Below are 13,560 nucleotides of genomic sequence, written 5' to 3' on the forward strand. Positions count from 1 at the left end.
CAGCTGTTCAAATCTCACCGGCTCAGGGTTGACTCAGCCTTTCATCTTTCCGAGGTGGGTAAAATGAGGACCCAGATTGTTGTTGGGGGCAATATGCTGACTCTGTAAACCGCTTAGAGAGGGCTGAAAACCCTATGAAGCGGTATATAAGTCTAACTGCTATTGCTATTGCTATAGCAAGAAGAACCGATGACAGGTGGACCAAGGAAGTCATAGAATGGATCCAACTTGATAAAAAGCATCCACGAAAGAGACCTAAAACAAGAGGGATTGATGACATCAGCAAGTGTTGCAGACCCAATTGACAAAAAAAGGCTCAGGACCATATTGGTTGGAAATATGTGGAAGTGGCCTTTATCCTGCAGTGGGTAGACCAGTGATGGCAAACCTTTTTTGGCTGCTGTGGCAAAAGCAGGGGGAGCTCAGGTGAGTCATGTGTCAAAGTGCCACACCCATAATGCTATGCGCATGACCCCCCCAGTGTGCATGCATGCATGCAACCAGCCACCCCCCCGCTTTTGCTCTATTTTTTCCACCTTCCTCAGGCTCCAGAGGCTTTCTAGGAGCATGGGGAAGGTGAAAACACCCCCCCGCCTCCCCAGATACCCTCTGGAGGTCTCAAGGGCTTCCCTGAAGGCTCTGGAGGGCAAAAAAAATGGTCCTACGAGCAAACCAGAAGTCCATTCCTGAACTTCCAGTTTGCCAATAAGGCTGGTTTTTCGCGCTTTGGAGGCTTCAGGGAAGGGTGAAAAATGGCCTCAAAAGAAGGCTGAACACAGCTGGCCAGCACTCTGTCCAGCTGACGGGGCAATGCCTCGCATGCCCTGACAAATGGCTCCATGTGCCACCTGTGGCATGCGTGCCATAGGTTCGCCATCACGGGGATAGACAATGGCTAAAATGATGATGAAGAAGAAGAATTGTACTTATGTTGAATGCACAAGAACTCATGCTCCATCGTGAATGCTCTTTCTAGGTTTCCTAATTCATTTTGAGGAATGACGATTGTGCGATCAAAGAGAGTGGTGGGGTGGCACCTGCAGTTCTTATTTCTGCCTAAGGGTTGAGCCTAATCATAGGGCTGGTTTGCGATGGTGGCAAATATCTGTAGCTCAGGTGTAGGATGAGGATGGAAGTGAGCTTGTGGGTTGGTTTCCAGATGTTCCATTACCAGGCTAGGTAACATCTTCAGTGGAGTTTAGGGAATGTCAGTGTCAGTGTTCCTCTGTTTATAAGGGCTTGGTGTGGTTAGTAGGTCTTGTGATGGGAAAGTCATGTCAGGTGAGGGTTTTGTGACGGGGTCTTGTGATCAGGTATGGGTTGCATCATGAGCCTTGTTGGAGCAGTGGTTACTGTACAGTACTGCAGGCTACATCTGCTGATCACCGGCTGCCAGCAGTTTGGCATTTCAAATCCTACCAGGCTCAAGGTTGACTCAGCCTTCCATCCTTCTGAGGTGGATAAAATGAGGACCCACATTGTTGGGGGCATTATGCTGATTCTGTAGACCGCTTAGAGAGGGCTGTAAAGCACTGTGAAGCGGTATAGAAGTGTGAGTGCTATTGCTATTAGGCTCAACCTAGGGGTCCAGCCTAATGATAGGACTGACTGTTGTCGGCAGAGGTGGGTTGCTGCTTGTTTGGCCCAATTTGGCTGAACCAGTAGTGGAATTCAAGCCTGGGTCGCAGAACCGGCAGTGACCCAGGCCTGCCATGTTACCGAACTGGTTCCCTCGCTGCTGCTTGGCCGCTGCTATTTTGGATTTTAGTGACTGCGCATGCACACTTCGTTATAAATTGTTCTGCGCACACATGAAGAACAATTTACATTGAACAGTGCATGTGCGCACATCGTACGTCTGGCACGCAGGTTGCAAACTGGCAGTAACACCAGCAGCAACCTACCTCTGGTTGTCGGGTGTCTCCTGATGAAAAGGGCAGATAGAAATTGATGGAGAAAATTAAACCCCACATAGCTAGTAAAGAAGCCAGCACCACACAGATTTCAGAAAAGTCTGTTTAATGCTAGTTTAATGTTAAAACACAAACTTGAAACTTCTAAAGAGTAAATTCCCATCCAGACTGATAGTGAATTAATTAAGGCATCTTTGATATTATTCTTATGTCTCTGCTGGGCTGCTTCTTTACACCTCCTCTGCTTTCTTCCCACAGTCACTCTCAAGAGCTATGGGCAGTCATAACAATGTTAGATGGGCAAGTGGACATATATTTGTACTGGCTTCAAGTAGCCCTTCACACTTCCAAGTGTGACACATATTAAAAAAAATGATTGGAGCTTTGATCAGACTATTATGGCTCCCATGTTGACTTTTTTTAAAGCATACCCTGTGGACACTCCTGTCCCGTCCCTGATTTGTGGGTTCTGCATCTGATACCTCTTTCAGTTTTCTGAATTTCTCTGTAGCCTATTGTCATGCTGAAATATTATATTACTATTTTAAAACCAGCAATGGTTTAAGACAGATGTGTTAAACTAAAAGCCTGCGGGCTGGATTCAATCTGCAAAGTGCTTACAACTGGCCCATGGGGCCAGCCTGGTAATAGCAAAGGACCAGCCTGCAGCGCCTCTGCTTGCAACAATGAGGTGCAACAGGTTTGGGCCACCAGAGTGCTGCAGGAGGTCTTCCAGGCAGGGATGGGCTGCTACGGGTTCGCCCGGGTTCAGGAGAACCCATAGCAAATGTTATGGCTGGTTCGGAGAACTTCCAAATCCCACCCGTGGCTGGCCATGCCCACTATGCTTCACCCATCCCACCCTCCCCTCCACAGAGTCTCCACACGGGCCATTTTGGATGTGAGGTAAGTGCAAGACCTGTGTGGAGGCTCAGGGAGGGGGGGGGAATGGGCCTCCTAGAAGTTGCGGAAGGCCAGAAACGGGCCCATTTCTAGTCACTGGAGGGCCTCCGGAGCCTGGGGGAACAGTTTTCACCCTCCCTGATGCTTGAGGAAAGCCTCAGAGCCTGGGAAAAGTGAAAACATCCTCCCGCCATGGTGCAGGAGGCCAAGTACGCCACACCCACTATGGCCACGCCCACCCAACAGCCGGACAGAGAACTCATTGCTGAAATTTTTGAAGCCCACCCCAGCTTCCAGGCCCAAAATGGGGCCTCCAGAGTGCTGCAAGAAGCCATCCTTTTACTCAGAAGGTTATAAAAGGGAGGAAAGGTAAAATATTTTACCTTTCAAGCTTGCAGGATTCTGCTATTATATGTCAGTTTCTTGATCTGGTCTCTCTCTCATAAGGTGAGCAAGTAGATCAAGTAAGTATTAAAAAACAAAATCACAGAAATGTACGCCTCTCTATTTTTATATGTGTATAAAACCATGTGTACGGAGGTGCAGTCCTGTGTCATGCCTACTATGGCCACGCCCACATTGGCCACACACCCCTTGGTCATGGCCAGACCCCCAGGTCCTCCGAGGTAAAACACAACTATTATGCAACCCTTAATGAAATTGAGTTTGACACCCCTGGCTTAAGAGTCTGAAAAATAAATAAATATAACCATTACATTTGATGACTGATTTCCAATTCAGCACTGGGCATGAAATTTACTAAATGCCAGCTACGCTTAAGAAAAATCACTGGTATATAATGTCTATTAATGTTTAGTTGACTCCTAGTCTCTTAGCATCCAATCAGCCCATTAACCCACGCCAGTGAATGCAAACTAATTAATGCTGCCCTTTCCTTAACAGGCTTAAGGAAATTATGAAAAATTGAACTATTTAAGAGGGCCTTTGTTTCTTAGCCTCTGTTTTTTTTTATTGGTTACGTTTTGGGCTTTTAAAATGGTTTTTGTTTTAATAGGTTGGCATCTTTTTTGTGATTATTTGGATGCATGATTGTGCATCAAAGTTCTAGAAGTGTTATAATTGTACCTTACTATGAGTCTGTTGACTGTAGTAGATAAAAAAATGGAACCAATCAATTGATCAACTAGAGTTTTGACTATGAAAACGATTGAGGGCATCTGTAATATTTGCAGGGGGCAGTTCGCAGAACCTTGTAGGGCAGGGATGTCAAACTTGATTTCATTGAGGGCCCCATCAGGGTTGTGTTTGACCTCGGAGGGCCAGTGTATGTGGTCACTTTTATCGGGGGCACCTGTGGTGGCCCAAGTGCTCTGCCAGAGAAAATGAACTCCCCAGCTTCATTTTCACCTGTGATGGTCTCTTGCAACCATCTGCCAGCAGAAACGGAGCACAGGAGGGCTACCTATGGCTCTCCCAAGCTCTGTTTTAGGTTGCAACAGTTTCCTACAACCCTCCGACTGCAGCCATCCCGATCTCCGTTTTCACTGGCAGAGGCAGCCGGTCCGATCCTTCACTGTTTCCAGGGCAGCCCCATGGGCCAGATCTAAGCACCCCCTGGGCCGGATCTGGCCCCTGGGCCTTGAGTTTGACAGGGGCGGGGTTTGGGGAGGCAAAAAATGCTGTATTCAGTGTATAAGATGCACCCAGATTTTCACCCTCTTTTATGAGTGAAAAAGGTGCATATGGTAATTGGACGATGTGACCTGTGACTATGAGGGAGGGCATTATCTATTCTTTAATTATATAGAAACCACAGGAAATATTTAGAGCTGGTTTTGTTTTCATTCATGCTGAAACCAGCCTTTTACCAGCTTTGCCTGGTATGCCAGTTGCCTGGATCGGAATGCCCTGTGCACAGTCACTCACGCCCTCGTCCTTTCTCGCCTGGACTACTGTAACACTCTCTACATGGGGCTGCCCTTGAAGAGCACCTGGAGGCTTCAGCTTGTCCAGAATGCAGCCATGTGGGTTGTCATGGGGGTACCTAGGTGTTCCCATGTTATACCCCTTTAAGAGCCAAGGTGGCGCAGTGGTTAAATGCAGCACTGCAGGCTACTGCTAGATCAGCAGGTCAGCGGTTCAAATCTCACCGGCTCAGGGTTGACTCAGCCTTCCATCCTTCCGAGGTGGGTAAAATGAGGACCCAGATTGTTGGGGGCAATATGCTGACTCTCTGTAAACCGCTTAGAGAGGCCTGAAAGGCCTATGAAGCGGTATATAAGTCTACTGCTACTAGGCGGCCTGCACTGGTTGCCGGTTGTTTTCCAGGTGCAATTCAAGGTGTTAATTATGATCTTTAAAGCGCTCCATGGCTTAGGCCCAGGGTACTTGCGAGACCACCTACTACCACCGGTAGCCTCTCACCGTTCAGTATGATCCCACAGAGTTTGCCTCCTCAGGGTGCCGTCGGCCAGGCAATGTCAGCTGGCAACCCCCAGAGGGAGAGCCTTCTCTGTGGGAGTGCCTTCCCTTTGGAATGAGCTGCCCCCAGAGCTTCGCATAATTCCTGACCTCCGGTCCTTCCGGCACGCTCTAAAAAGTTGGTTTTTCCAGCAAGCCGGCCTGGCCTGAATAAAATAAATTATTAATTTTAATTGTTAATTTTAATTTAATTTCTAAATCTCATTGTAAATGTCTTTTGGGTTTTTTGGATATTCTATTTAATCTTTCTTTTAACTTTTGTAATATGTGTTTTTATGTTGTACGCCGCCCTGAGTCCTTTGGGAGAAGGGTGGCATATAAGTCCAATAGACCTAAAACCTAAACCTAAACCTGAAATTATGTACTCAATAAAACAGTTCTTTGAGAAAGCTGAAAGTCCCAGAGTTCTGAATGGATTGGGTTCATTAATTGGACTCAGGGGTGAAATTCAGAAGCACAGAATCAGAGATGGTATTTGGCCAGTTCTGACAGGTTCTGGAGAACCGGTAGCAGAAACGTTGAGTAGTTCAGAGAACCGGCAAATACCACCTCTGGATGGCCCTAGGAGTGGGGTGGGAATGGAGATTTTGCAGTATCCTTCCTCTGCCACACCCACTAAGCCATGCCCACAGAACCGGTAGTAAAAATTTGTTTTGAATTTCACCATTGGTTGAAACCTTGACCAGCTCTCAATGAGAACTATCCCCAACTCCTAGTGGGCCTTCCCAAGAGTTTCGATTTAGCCTCATCCATCAAGATGTTGAGCTTAAGTCTCCAGAGCGAAAGAAATGGCATCTCAAGACACCAAAGTCTGGCTGAATCCTATGTATTAATTTTGAAAAATTCTGGAGATGAAGTGCCTTATGATGAGAAGAGAGGACATGTCTCTATCTTGGAAAGAGGAAGTCAGAAGATACAGTAAACTGAAGAATATAAATCTGACATTGGTACTTGGACAATTCTAGAGGAAATCATTAAAAAAATGGATTGGTATGATTTTGAAGGCAATGTAATAATGACTAGAAGTCAGTATGGAATTGCTAAATTTACCTTACCTAATTTTTGGATTGGAAAATTTCCCTAATAGATTGTGGGACCACTGCACTGAATCAATTATGCAAAAGTGGAGAAGTAGATGATGTGTTTATTAATACGTTAGTTAAACGTGGGTTGGATTGCATGACAATTACAGGTACATTAGCGTACATCAACGGAAACTTACTACAGCACTGAAAAAAAAAAGGACTTACAACCAACCCTCAGAGTTCTGGCTGTTGCAGTGTTTCCACAGTGACATGAGATTTTGATAGCTATGGCAACTTTCCTCATTGGCTACCCATGAGCAAAGTCAATGGGGAAGCCAGCAGGGAAGGTTGTAGGTTAGTCTCATAAGTCATTTCCACAGCTTTTTCTCCTGAGGAGCTGTTTACTTTCCGTATACTGCAGTCTATACCATAATGCCTGCCCTCCTGCAGCATCCTCCTGATTCACCCACACTCCCTAGCGCAGGGATGTCAAACTCGATTTCATTGAGGGCCACATCAAGGTTCTTGGGGGGGTGACTTGGGGGGTGGAGTGGGAGTGGCCAGGGTGGGCATGGTCAGCTTGCTGTCCCTTGTGTCGGGGGCACCTGTGGAGACCCAAGGTCTCTGCCACAGAAATCGGGTTCCCGAGCTCCGTTTTCAGCTGCAATGGCCTCCTCAACCCTCTGCTAGCAAAAACAGAGCTCGATTTCATTGAGGGCCACATCAAGGTTGTGTTTGACCTTGGGGGGGGGATGGAGTGGGCATGGCCAGGGTGGACATGGTCAACTTGCTGTCACTCGTGTCGGGGGCACCTTAGGTGGCCCAAGCGCTCTGCCACAGAAAACGGGGTCACTGGCAGAGGCATCGAAGGCCAGTCCTTCACCCCATGGGAGCACCCTGGATCTAAGCACCCCACAGGCTGAATCTGGCCCCTGGAGTTTGACACTCCTGCCCTAGCACCCAATTGTGGCACCATCTCACTCCCTTTCTGCAGCCCTCATGTAGGCCCAGGTAGTTCTTGCCTTCTACTGTTTGGTTGGAAGAGCACTGTGGATGTCTAGGGCTCTAGGCAAGATAAAAAAGATGACGATGTTGATAATTATTTCCAGACTGAGGCAATGGCAAATCGCTTCTATATCACATGAGGCGTCCATGTTGCTATCAGGCGCTGAGCTCAGTTTGAGTACATCCTTATGCTTGCCCAGCTGAATGACACCACCAAAGATGTCTCAGAAAGCTAAGCAGGGTCAGACATTGTTAGGGCTTGGATGGGAGATTATCAGGCTATTTTGGTTGGACTGGGAACTAAAACAGGAAAATACTGCAACCATGCAAATACAAATCAAATCGGAATAGAGCTGGAAGGGACCTTGGAGGTTTTCTAGACCAGCCCCTTGCTCAAGCAGGAGAGCTGATACCATTTCAGACAAGTGACTGTCCAGTCTCTTTTTATAAAACCTCTAGTGAGGCACTGGCAAACCAGTTCCATTTTGTTGCCAAGAAAATCATTTGAACATATTTAGGAAGTCCAAGGAACTGAGCTTCGTATGAAAGTGCATGTACTTTTGTGTATTGTTGCATGGAACGCTCTTGCTGTTTCTGTTTTTCTTGTTCGTACTATTGTTGGTTTTACTATTGTTGTGAGCTGCCCAGAGGTGTCTGCTACAAGGTAGGCAATCATATAAACCTTACAGAAAAATTTCACAGCTTTTCATCTAGCTATTTGACTGAGCATTCACCTACTATGTTATTGTTATATCATCATCATCATCACCATCAATCATCTTTTATGTTTTAGATGGCCTTGTAAATGTCCCTGAAATATAAGCATACCTATGGATATTCTCTGTAAATTAAAACACAACATATCTGTCTGAATTTCCATTAAAAAAAACCTGTGAAATAGAGATAGTCCTCAACTTACAACCACTTGTTTAGTGACCGTTCAAAGTTACATTGGCATTGAAAAGAGTGACTTATGACCGTTTTTCACATTTAACGTCCATCGCAGCATCCCCATGGTCACAGGTTCAAAATTTGGATGGTTTGGCACAATGGCCTACCAGTTCGGACTGGTTCAGCTGAACCTGTAGTGATTTGGTGGCCCGGGTCACTGGAACCGGCAGCGATCCAGGCCTGCCGTGCCCCCAAATCACCTTGTTTTTCAGTTCTGCCCATGCACAGAACAATTTTAATTGCACTGCACAATTGTGCGCAGCCTTTTGACTGGTCTCCTAACCTGCTTCACTGCGTGAAAGGCCTTCCTGGATCATTGTTCTGCCTCATTCACAGCATAGGTTGCCTCCCATTGGTAAATTTTCCAGGTTTTTCCCTCATGGCTTCCAGCTTTTTTTTTTTTTTTTTAATAGTGAATCCATGAAGAGAGATATTGAACAGGGCCTTCTGATTGGTAGCCTTGTAGAAACATCTGTCTGGGAACATCCTCCCCAGCCTAGTTCCCTGAGTTCGGTGGTGCTTCTTTGGAACGCCTTGAAGTTTGCATCTGCCTTAAAGAGCATATTGGAAAAGGAGCCCCTCACTTCACAAATTATTTTAAAAAAAACCACCCAGGTGAAAAGAAAATTCCTTTATTCTAGAAGACAGGAACTCTTACATGGATTCTTGTTAAATTGACTAATCTTTTTGTGGTTTTTGTTTTTGTTTTCTTCTTCTTCTTCTTCCTAAGGCAGACATAAAAAGACTCCAGTGTTTTATGAGTAGGACATCTGAACAGTTATTTATTGAAAAGCCACAGTCCCCACACTTTTACAACTGTCGGCTTGTATAAGGCAAAAAAGCAAGATGAATCCACTTTATTACACACAAAAAAAATAAAAGCTCCTGGATAGTGGGGAGGGGGGAACGCAAGGACATGCATGTTACTGATCCAAATACAATGTACATGACAAGATATAAAAACCATTATGAAAACAAAAGGAGATTTAAATTATGGATACAGTCTATGAAAAGAAATTGTCGTTCGTTATCATTATTGTTATTATATCATCCTCGTTATTATAAACACATCTGTATAGTCTAAGGTTGTAATTAAAGTTGTCCTTTTTACAAACACAGTTATTGGAACTCTGAACAAAATGTAACATTGAGTGGGGCAAGACACTGACATAAAGCAACTGCTCAGAATCATTAGGTGGACAATGTGATCAAGATCAGCCCAAGATCAGTGTAGATGGATGACTAAGATTCCAATGGTCAGTCACTTCTACAAAGGTAGCTGTATACTTTGGAAGAAAAGTGCTTGGGTACAATAAACAGGAATAATCCCAACTTCTGGTGTATGTTCCTCCTCCCCCAAATGTACAAAATACCGGTAGGTGTCTTGTAGTAGTAGTAGTAGCCTTACTCTGTTTCGAAGCAGTTGGCATCCATAGAAGAGAAACAAACATATGAAAGTACTTGTTTCACTTGTCTTCACAACAATTTACCATCAATGTATATACGTACATTAATGAAGCGTCATTTATACTTTAATTATTATTATAGGGACACACCTAGTATGTTTTCTATGCAGATTTATTTTCAATTAACTGTTTTAAACAATGGTGCTCCATATTGCTTATAAACATAGAGATATGAAATCAGGAAACTCAATGAATCGAAACAGAGGTGCTAAGTCTTAAGAACCACACAGCTAAAATGGGAGTTGTATTGGTAGATTTTCCATGGGCGTTTAGAGCAGACAGAAAATTTCCTAATGTGGCTAATTGAATAACCGACTAGATTACATGCACTGGTTTCCAGGCTACATCCAGGTTGGGGGACTCTAAATCTGGAGATCTAATCATCCTCTTCATCTTCTTCATCGCTGTCTTTCATGGTGATCCCTTGCAGTCCTCCACCTTCACTTACTGAGGCTGTGGCTTCTTCTACAGTCAGCCGGTTTCGGACTGTGTCATAGGTTTTACTATTCAAAGTAGAATCCAGAACTCCTTGCAATCGGAAATCTCTGTATGTTTTCTAGGATCAAGAAGTTTGTGTTGTGAAAAATATGACCAAACACCTAAACCAAACCAAACCAAACCAAACCAACCTAGAAATAGAAGCAATTGGGTTTCAAGCTGTCAAATATGTTTCAAGCACTTTTGCTTTTAGTAGGAATAGATGCTATCCTATAGTATTTATTCCCCATTCAACCCATTTCTGCAGAAATAGAGAAATTAAATGATTTGATAGTGCTGAATCAAATCATTGCGATCAAGAGAGAGGTTTGGTTCCTTAATTTTAAATTGATGTATACTGTACAATATATTACTGTCACATCCGTATATCTGTTAGAGATCACAAATTGATTATATCTGTACCCATTTATGAAGAAAATTATTTGGACTTAAGGTTAGAGCCAAGGTGGCACAGTGGTTAAATGCAGCACTGCAGGCTACTGCTAGATCAGCAGGTCAGCGGTTCAAATCTCACCGGCTCAGGGTTGACTCAGCCTTCCATCCTTCCGAGGTGGGTAAAATGAGGACCCAGATTGTTGGGGGCAATATGCTGACTCTCTGTAAACCGCTTAGAGAGGCCTGAAAGGCCTATGAAGCGGTATATAAGTCTACTGCTATATATATATATATTAACATGAAGAAGTCTGTTCTCATACTCTTAACTGGATGAGTTTGGAAGCCATTTTGAATGATGAAATAGGAGTTCATTTGGGTGCCGTTGTTAAATACGTCTAACTTCCTTTCATTCGGGAAATCTTAAAGAAAGGATGCTTTTCATGCATCTTTGATTTTGACAGTTATCTGGAGTTTGTATTCTACAGACTTATCAATCTTCCTTCTGAAGAGTAAGACCTCTGACAGTATCTTAAACCTTATAGCAGTTATTCTGACTTCTTATTTCTTAGGATTTTCCAAAAATAGTTTCCATAAAGAGGGAAAAATAACTGGAAGACTGAACAATGTTTTTTGGGAAGATCGTATTTTATGACATAGCCCAGAAATCTTCACAATGATAATTATGGAATAAAAATTATGGAAACAGGGAGGGATCTTCCCATTTCACACTCCAAAACTGGAAGTGAACCAAACTAATGGAAGTCTAGAGTGGCAAACATTTGTATAAAAATATCATAGATATGGCAGAGTTGACTGTAGGTAAGGGCGAAGGGCAGAGGAAGGTGTGCTATGAAATCATGAAACAACTGTGCCCCTTTTATACTGTCTCAATATTAAGTAGGTAAGGAGCAAAACGTGCTTCATGAAGTTGTTGTGTTGTATATTTCATCACTCTGATAAAGTTGTGGCTACCTCTAAGTTGTGTGGAGGAGCAACAACCTCATCTTTCCACTTAATAGACCTTCCTTGAGTATTATGAGACTAAATGGAGCTGTGAAGTGCCTTAGAAAGCCATTCGTTTTTAAAAAATTGTCTAGGTTTCTGAAGTTTTTTGGTTTTGTTGGTTATCCAGAATTCAATGACATCATAAAAATACAAGTATTAGTTAAATTCATGAATGGTTTAACAATGTGTTTTGCATCTCTCTTATGCCTAGAGAAACTGTTATTATTATTTTTTTAAAAAAAGAGGCTATTACATAGTCTAATAGTACAAAAGACACTTCCCGTGTTTTTCAGTGTTCCCAAGCTAACACATAATAATAATGTGCTAATACCTATTGCTTTTATTTTGAAAATTAAAAACCATTTTAGTAATTTATTCATGACTTTCTTTTCTAAAGTATATAATTCTCCTCATCTGCAAAATATATCACATGGAACCAAAAATGATCAAATATGTATTTACCTCCTCCTGAGATCTTATTATTTTATGTAAGCCACTGAGATTTCACACTGAAATAATTATCATCCATCCATCCATCCAACACATACCGGCACTCGCACACACATACACCACAGCTACATTAGGGAGAGCTTCTTGTTTTGTGTGTAACCCTTTTTAAATGTTGTCAACATCTATTGTAAGAGAAATTATTTTAATTATGTGTGCGATACCGATATGACATGTGTTTTTAAGGATCTTTCAAGTCCCTGAATGTGAAGTCAGTAGTGAAGATTGCTACACAACAATTTTGGGTAGTATCTTTTCTTCTCTTTCTACATATAGAAGGGGGCTGCCTAAGAAATACTTCTTGCTCTGCTACAAAAGATTATCCAGCACTTAGTGCAGAGACTCAGGGCAGTTGTCCATCCTCATATGGCTCTCTACCCTTCAGTAGTACTGTGTTTTTCCGAAAATATGACATGTCCTGAAAATAAGGACATGCCAGATTTTTTTGGGTGGGCAAAACTATAAACCCTCCCCCCAAAATAATCCCCTTTGATAACCCCCACTCCGGCCAGGCAGAGTGCCACTCACTGACCTAGTGGTATCCCGAAGGCACCAAGCCGCAGGAGCTGGGGGGGGGCACAGGGTGGACAGGCACTCATGTGGCTTGGCACCTTCGGGATACCACTAGGTCAGTGAGTGGCACTCTGCCTGGCTGGAGAGGGGGATTGCCAGGTGGCTGCTCGTGAGTGTGGTCACCACATGGCTGCTGTGTTGCAACAGTGCAACACAGCTGTTTGCCCCTGAGGCTGTGCCCACGTCCTCCTGTCCCTGCCACAGGCTCTTCAGGAGAGAGCAGCCACCCAACAACCCCAAAACTATAATCCCCCCCCCCAATAATAAGGCCAAGGCCATGTTTTGGGGATCAAAAGAAAATAAGATCCTGTCTAGGTTGGCTCTGTTTCATTCAACCAAATGGAATGTCCTGGAACAGTGATGGCGAACCTGTAAAACATGTGCCAAAATGGCCCACAATGACTCGTGTGGCTTGGGGAATGGCACCACCAGTCTTTTTAAGTGGCAGTGTGGAGTTCAAGGATTGAAGTCAAGGCCTTGACCTATACTTCAGGTAGAGCCTCAGCGCTGCTACCAAATGCCACTGTTCAGAATGGCCTAAGTGGGAGGAGAGTGGGGATAGAGAATTGTTTTGTTTGTGTGTGTGTGTGTGTGTGTGTGTGTGTGTGTGTGAGAGAGAGAGAGAGAGAGAGAGAGAGAGAGAGAGAGAGAGAGAGAGAGAGAGAGAGAGGGAGGGAGGGAGGGAGGGAGAGTGAGAGGGAGGGAGAAAGAAGAGAGGGAGGGAGGGAAAGAGAGATGCCAGCAGAGTCAAGTTAGGTATTTTACAAATTTTTGACTTGACAAACTCAATAGGTTTGCTATCAATGAACTAGAATAATGCTAGTGTGAAAGATATTACACTTCTGGGTAATCAGGATTCCTGCCTTGGACAGGGGGGTGGACTAGAAGACTTTCAAG

At 44.0% G+C, this 13,560-nt stretch overlaps 2 protein-coding genes across 20 annotated transcripts in view; one reads left to right on the top strand and one right to left on the bottom strand.

The window, feature by feature from the left end:
• CEP15 (centrosomal protein 15) overlaps window positions 1-13,560 on the top strand; it is a 431,988-nt gene that overhangs the window by 80,101 nt on the left and 338,327 nt on the right. The window lies entirely within an intron of this gene.
• Window positions 8,993-13,560, bottom strand: part of CADPS (calcium dependent secretion activator) — a 434,367-nt gene continuing 429,799 nt past the window's right edge. For all 19 annotated transcript variants that reach the window (XM_087708812.1, XM_087708811.1, XM_087708807.1 and 16 more), the window contains one exon: window positions 8,993-10,261. In XM_087708812.1, coding sequence (XP_087564938.1) covers window positions 10,082-10,261 — 180 coding nt within the window. In that variant the 3' untranslated portion in view covers window positions 8,993-10,081. The remainder of the gene's footprint in view (window positions 10,262-13,560) is intronic.

The sequence above is a fragment of the Thamnophis sirtalis genome, unplaced genomic scaffold (genome assembly GCF_051295495.1).
Source record: "Thamnophis sirtalis isolate CommonGarterSnake01/CBP01778 unplaced genomic scaffold, rThaSir2_p1.2 scaffold_3, whole genome shotgun sequence".
In the NCBI taxonomy this organism is placed as follows: Eukaryota; Metazoa; Chordata; class Lepidosauria; order Squamata; family Natricidae; genus Thamnophis; species Thamnophis sirtalis.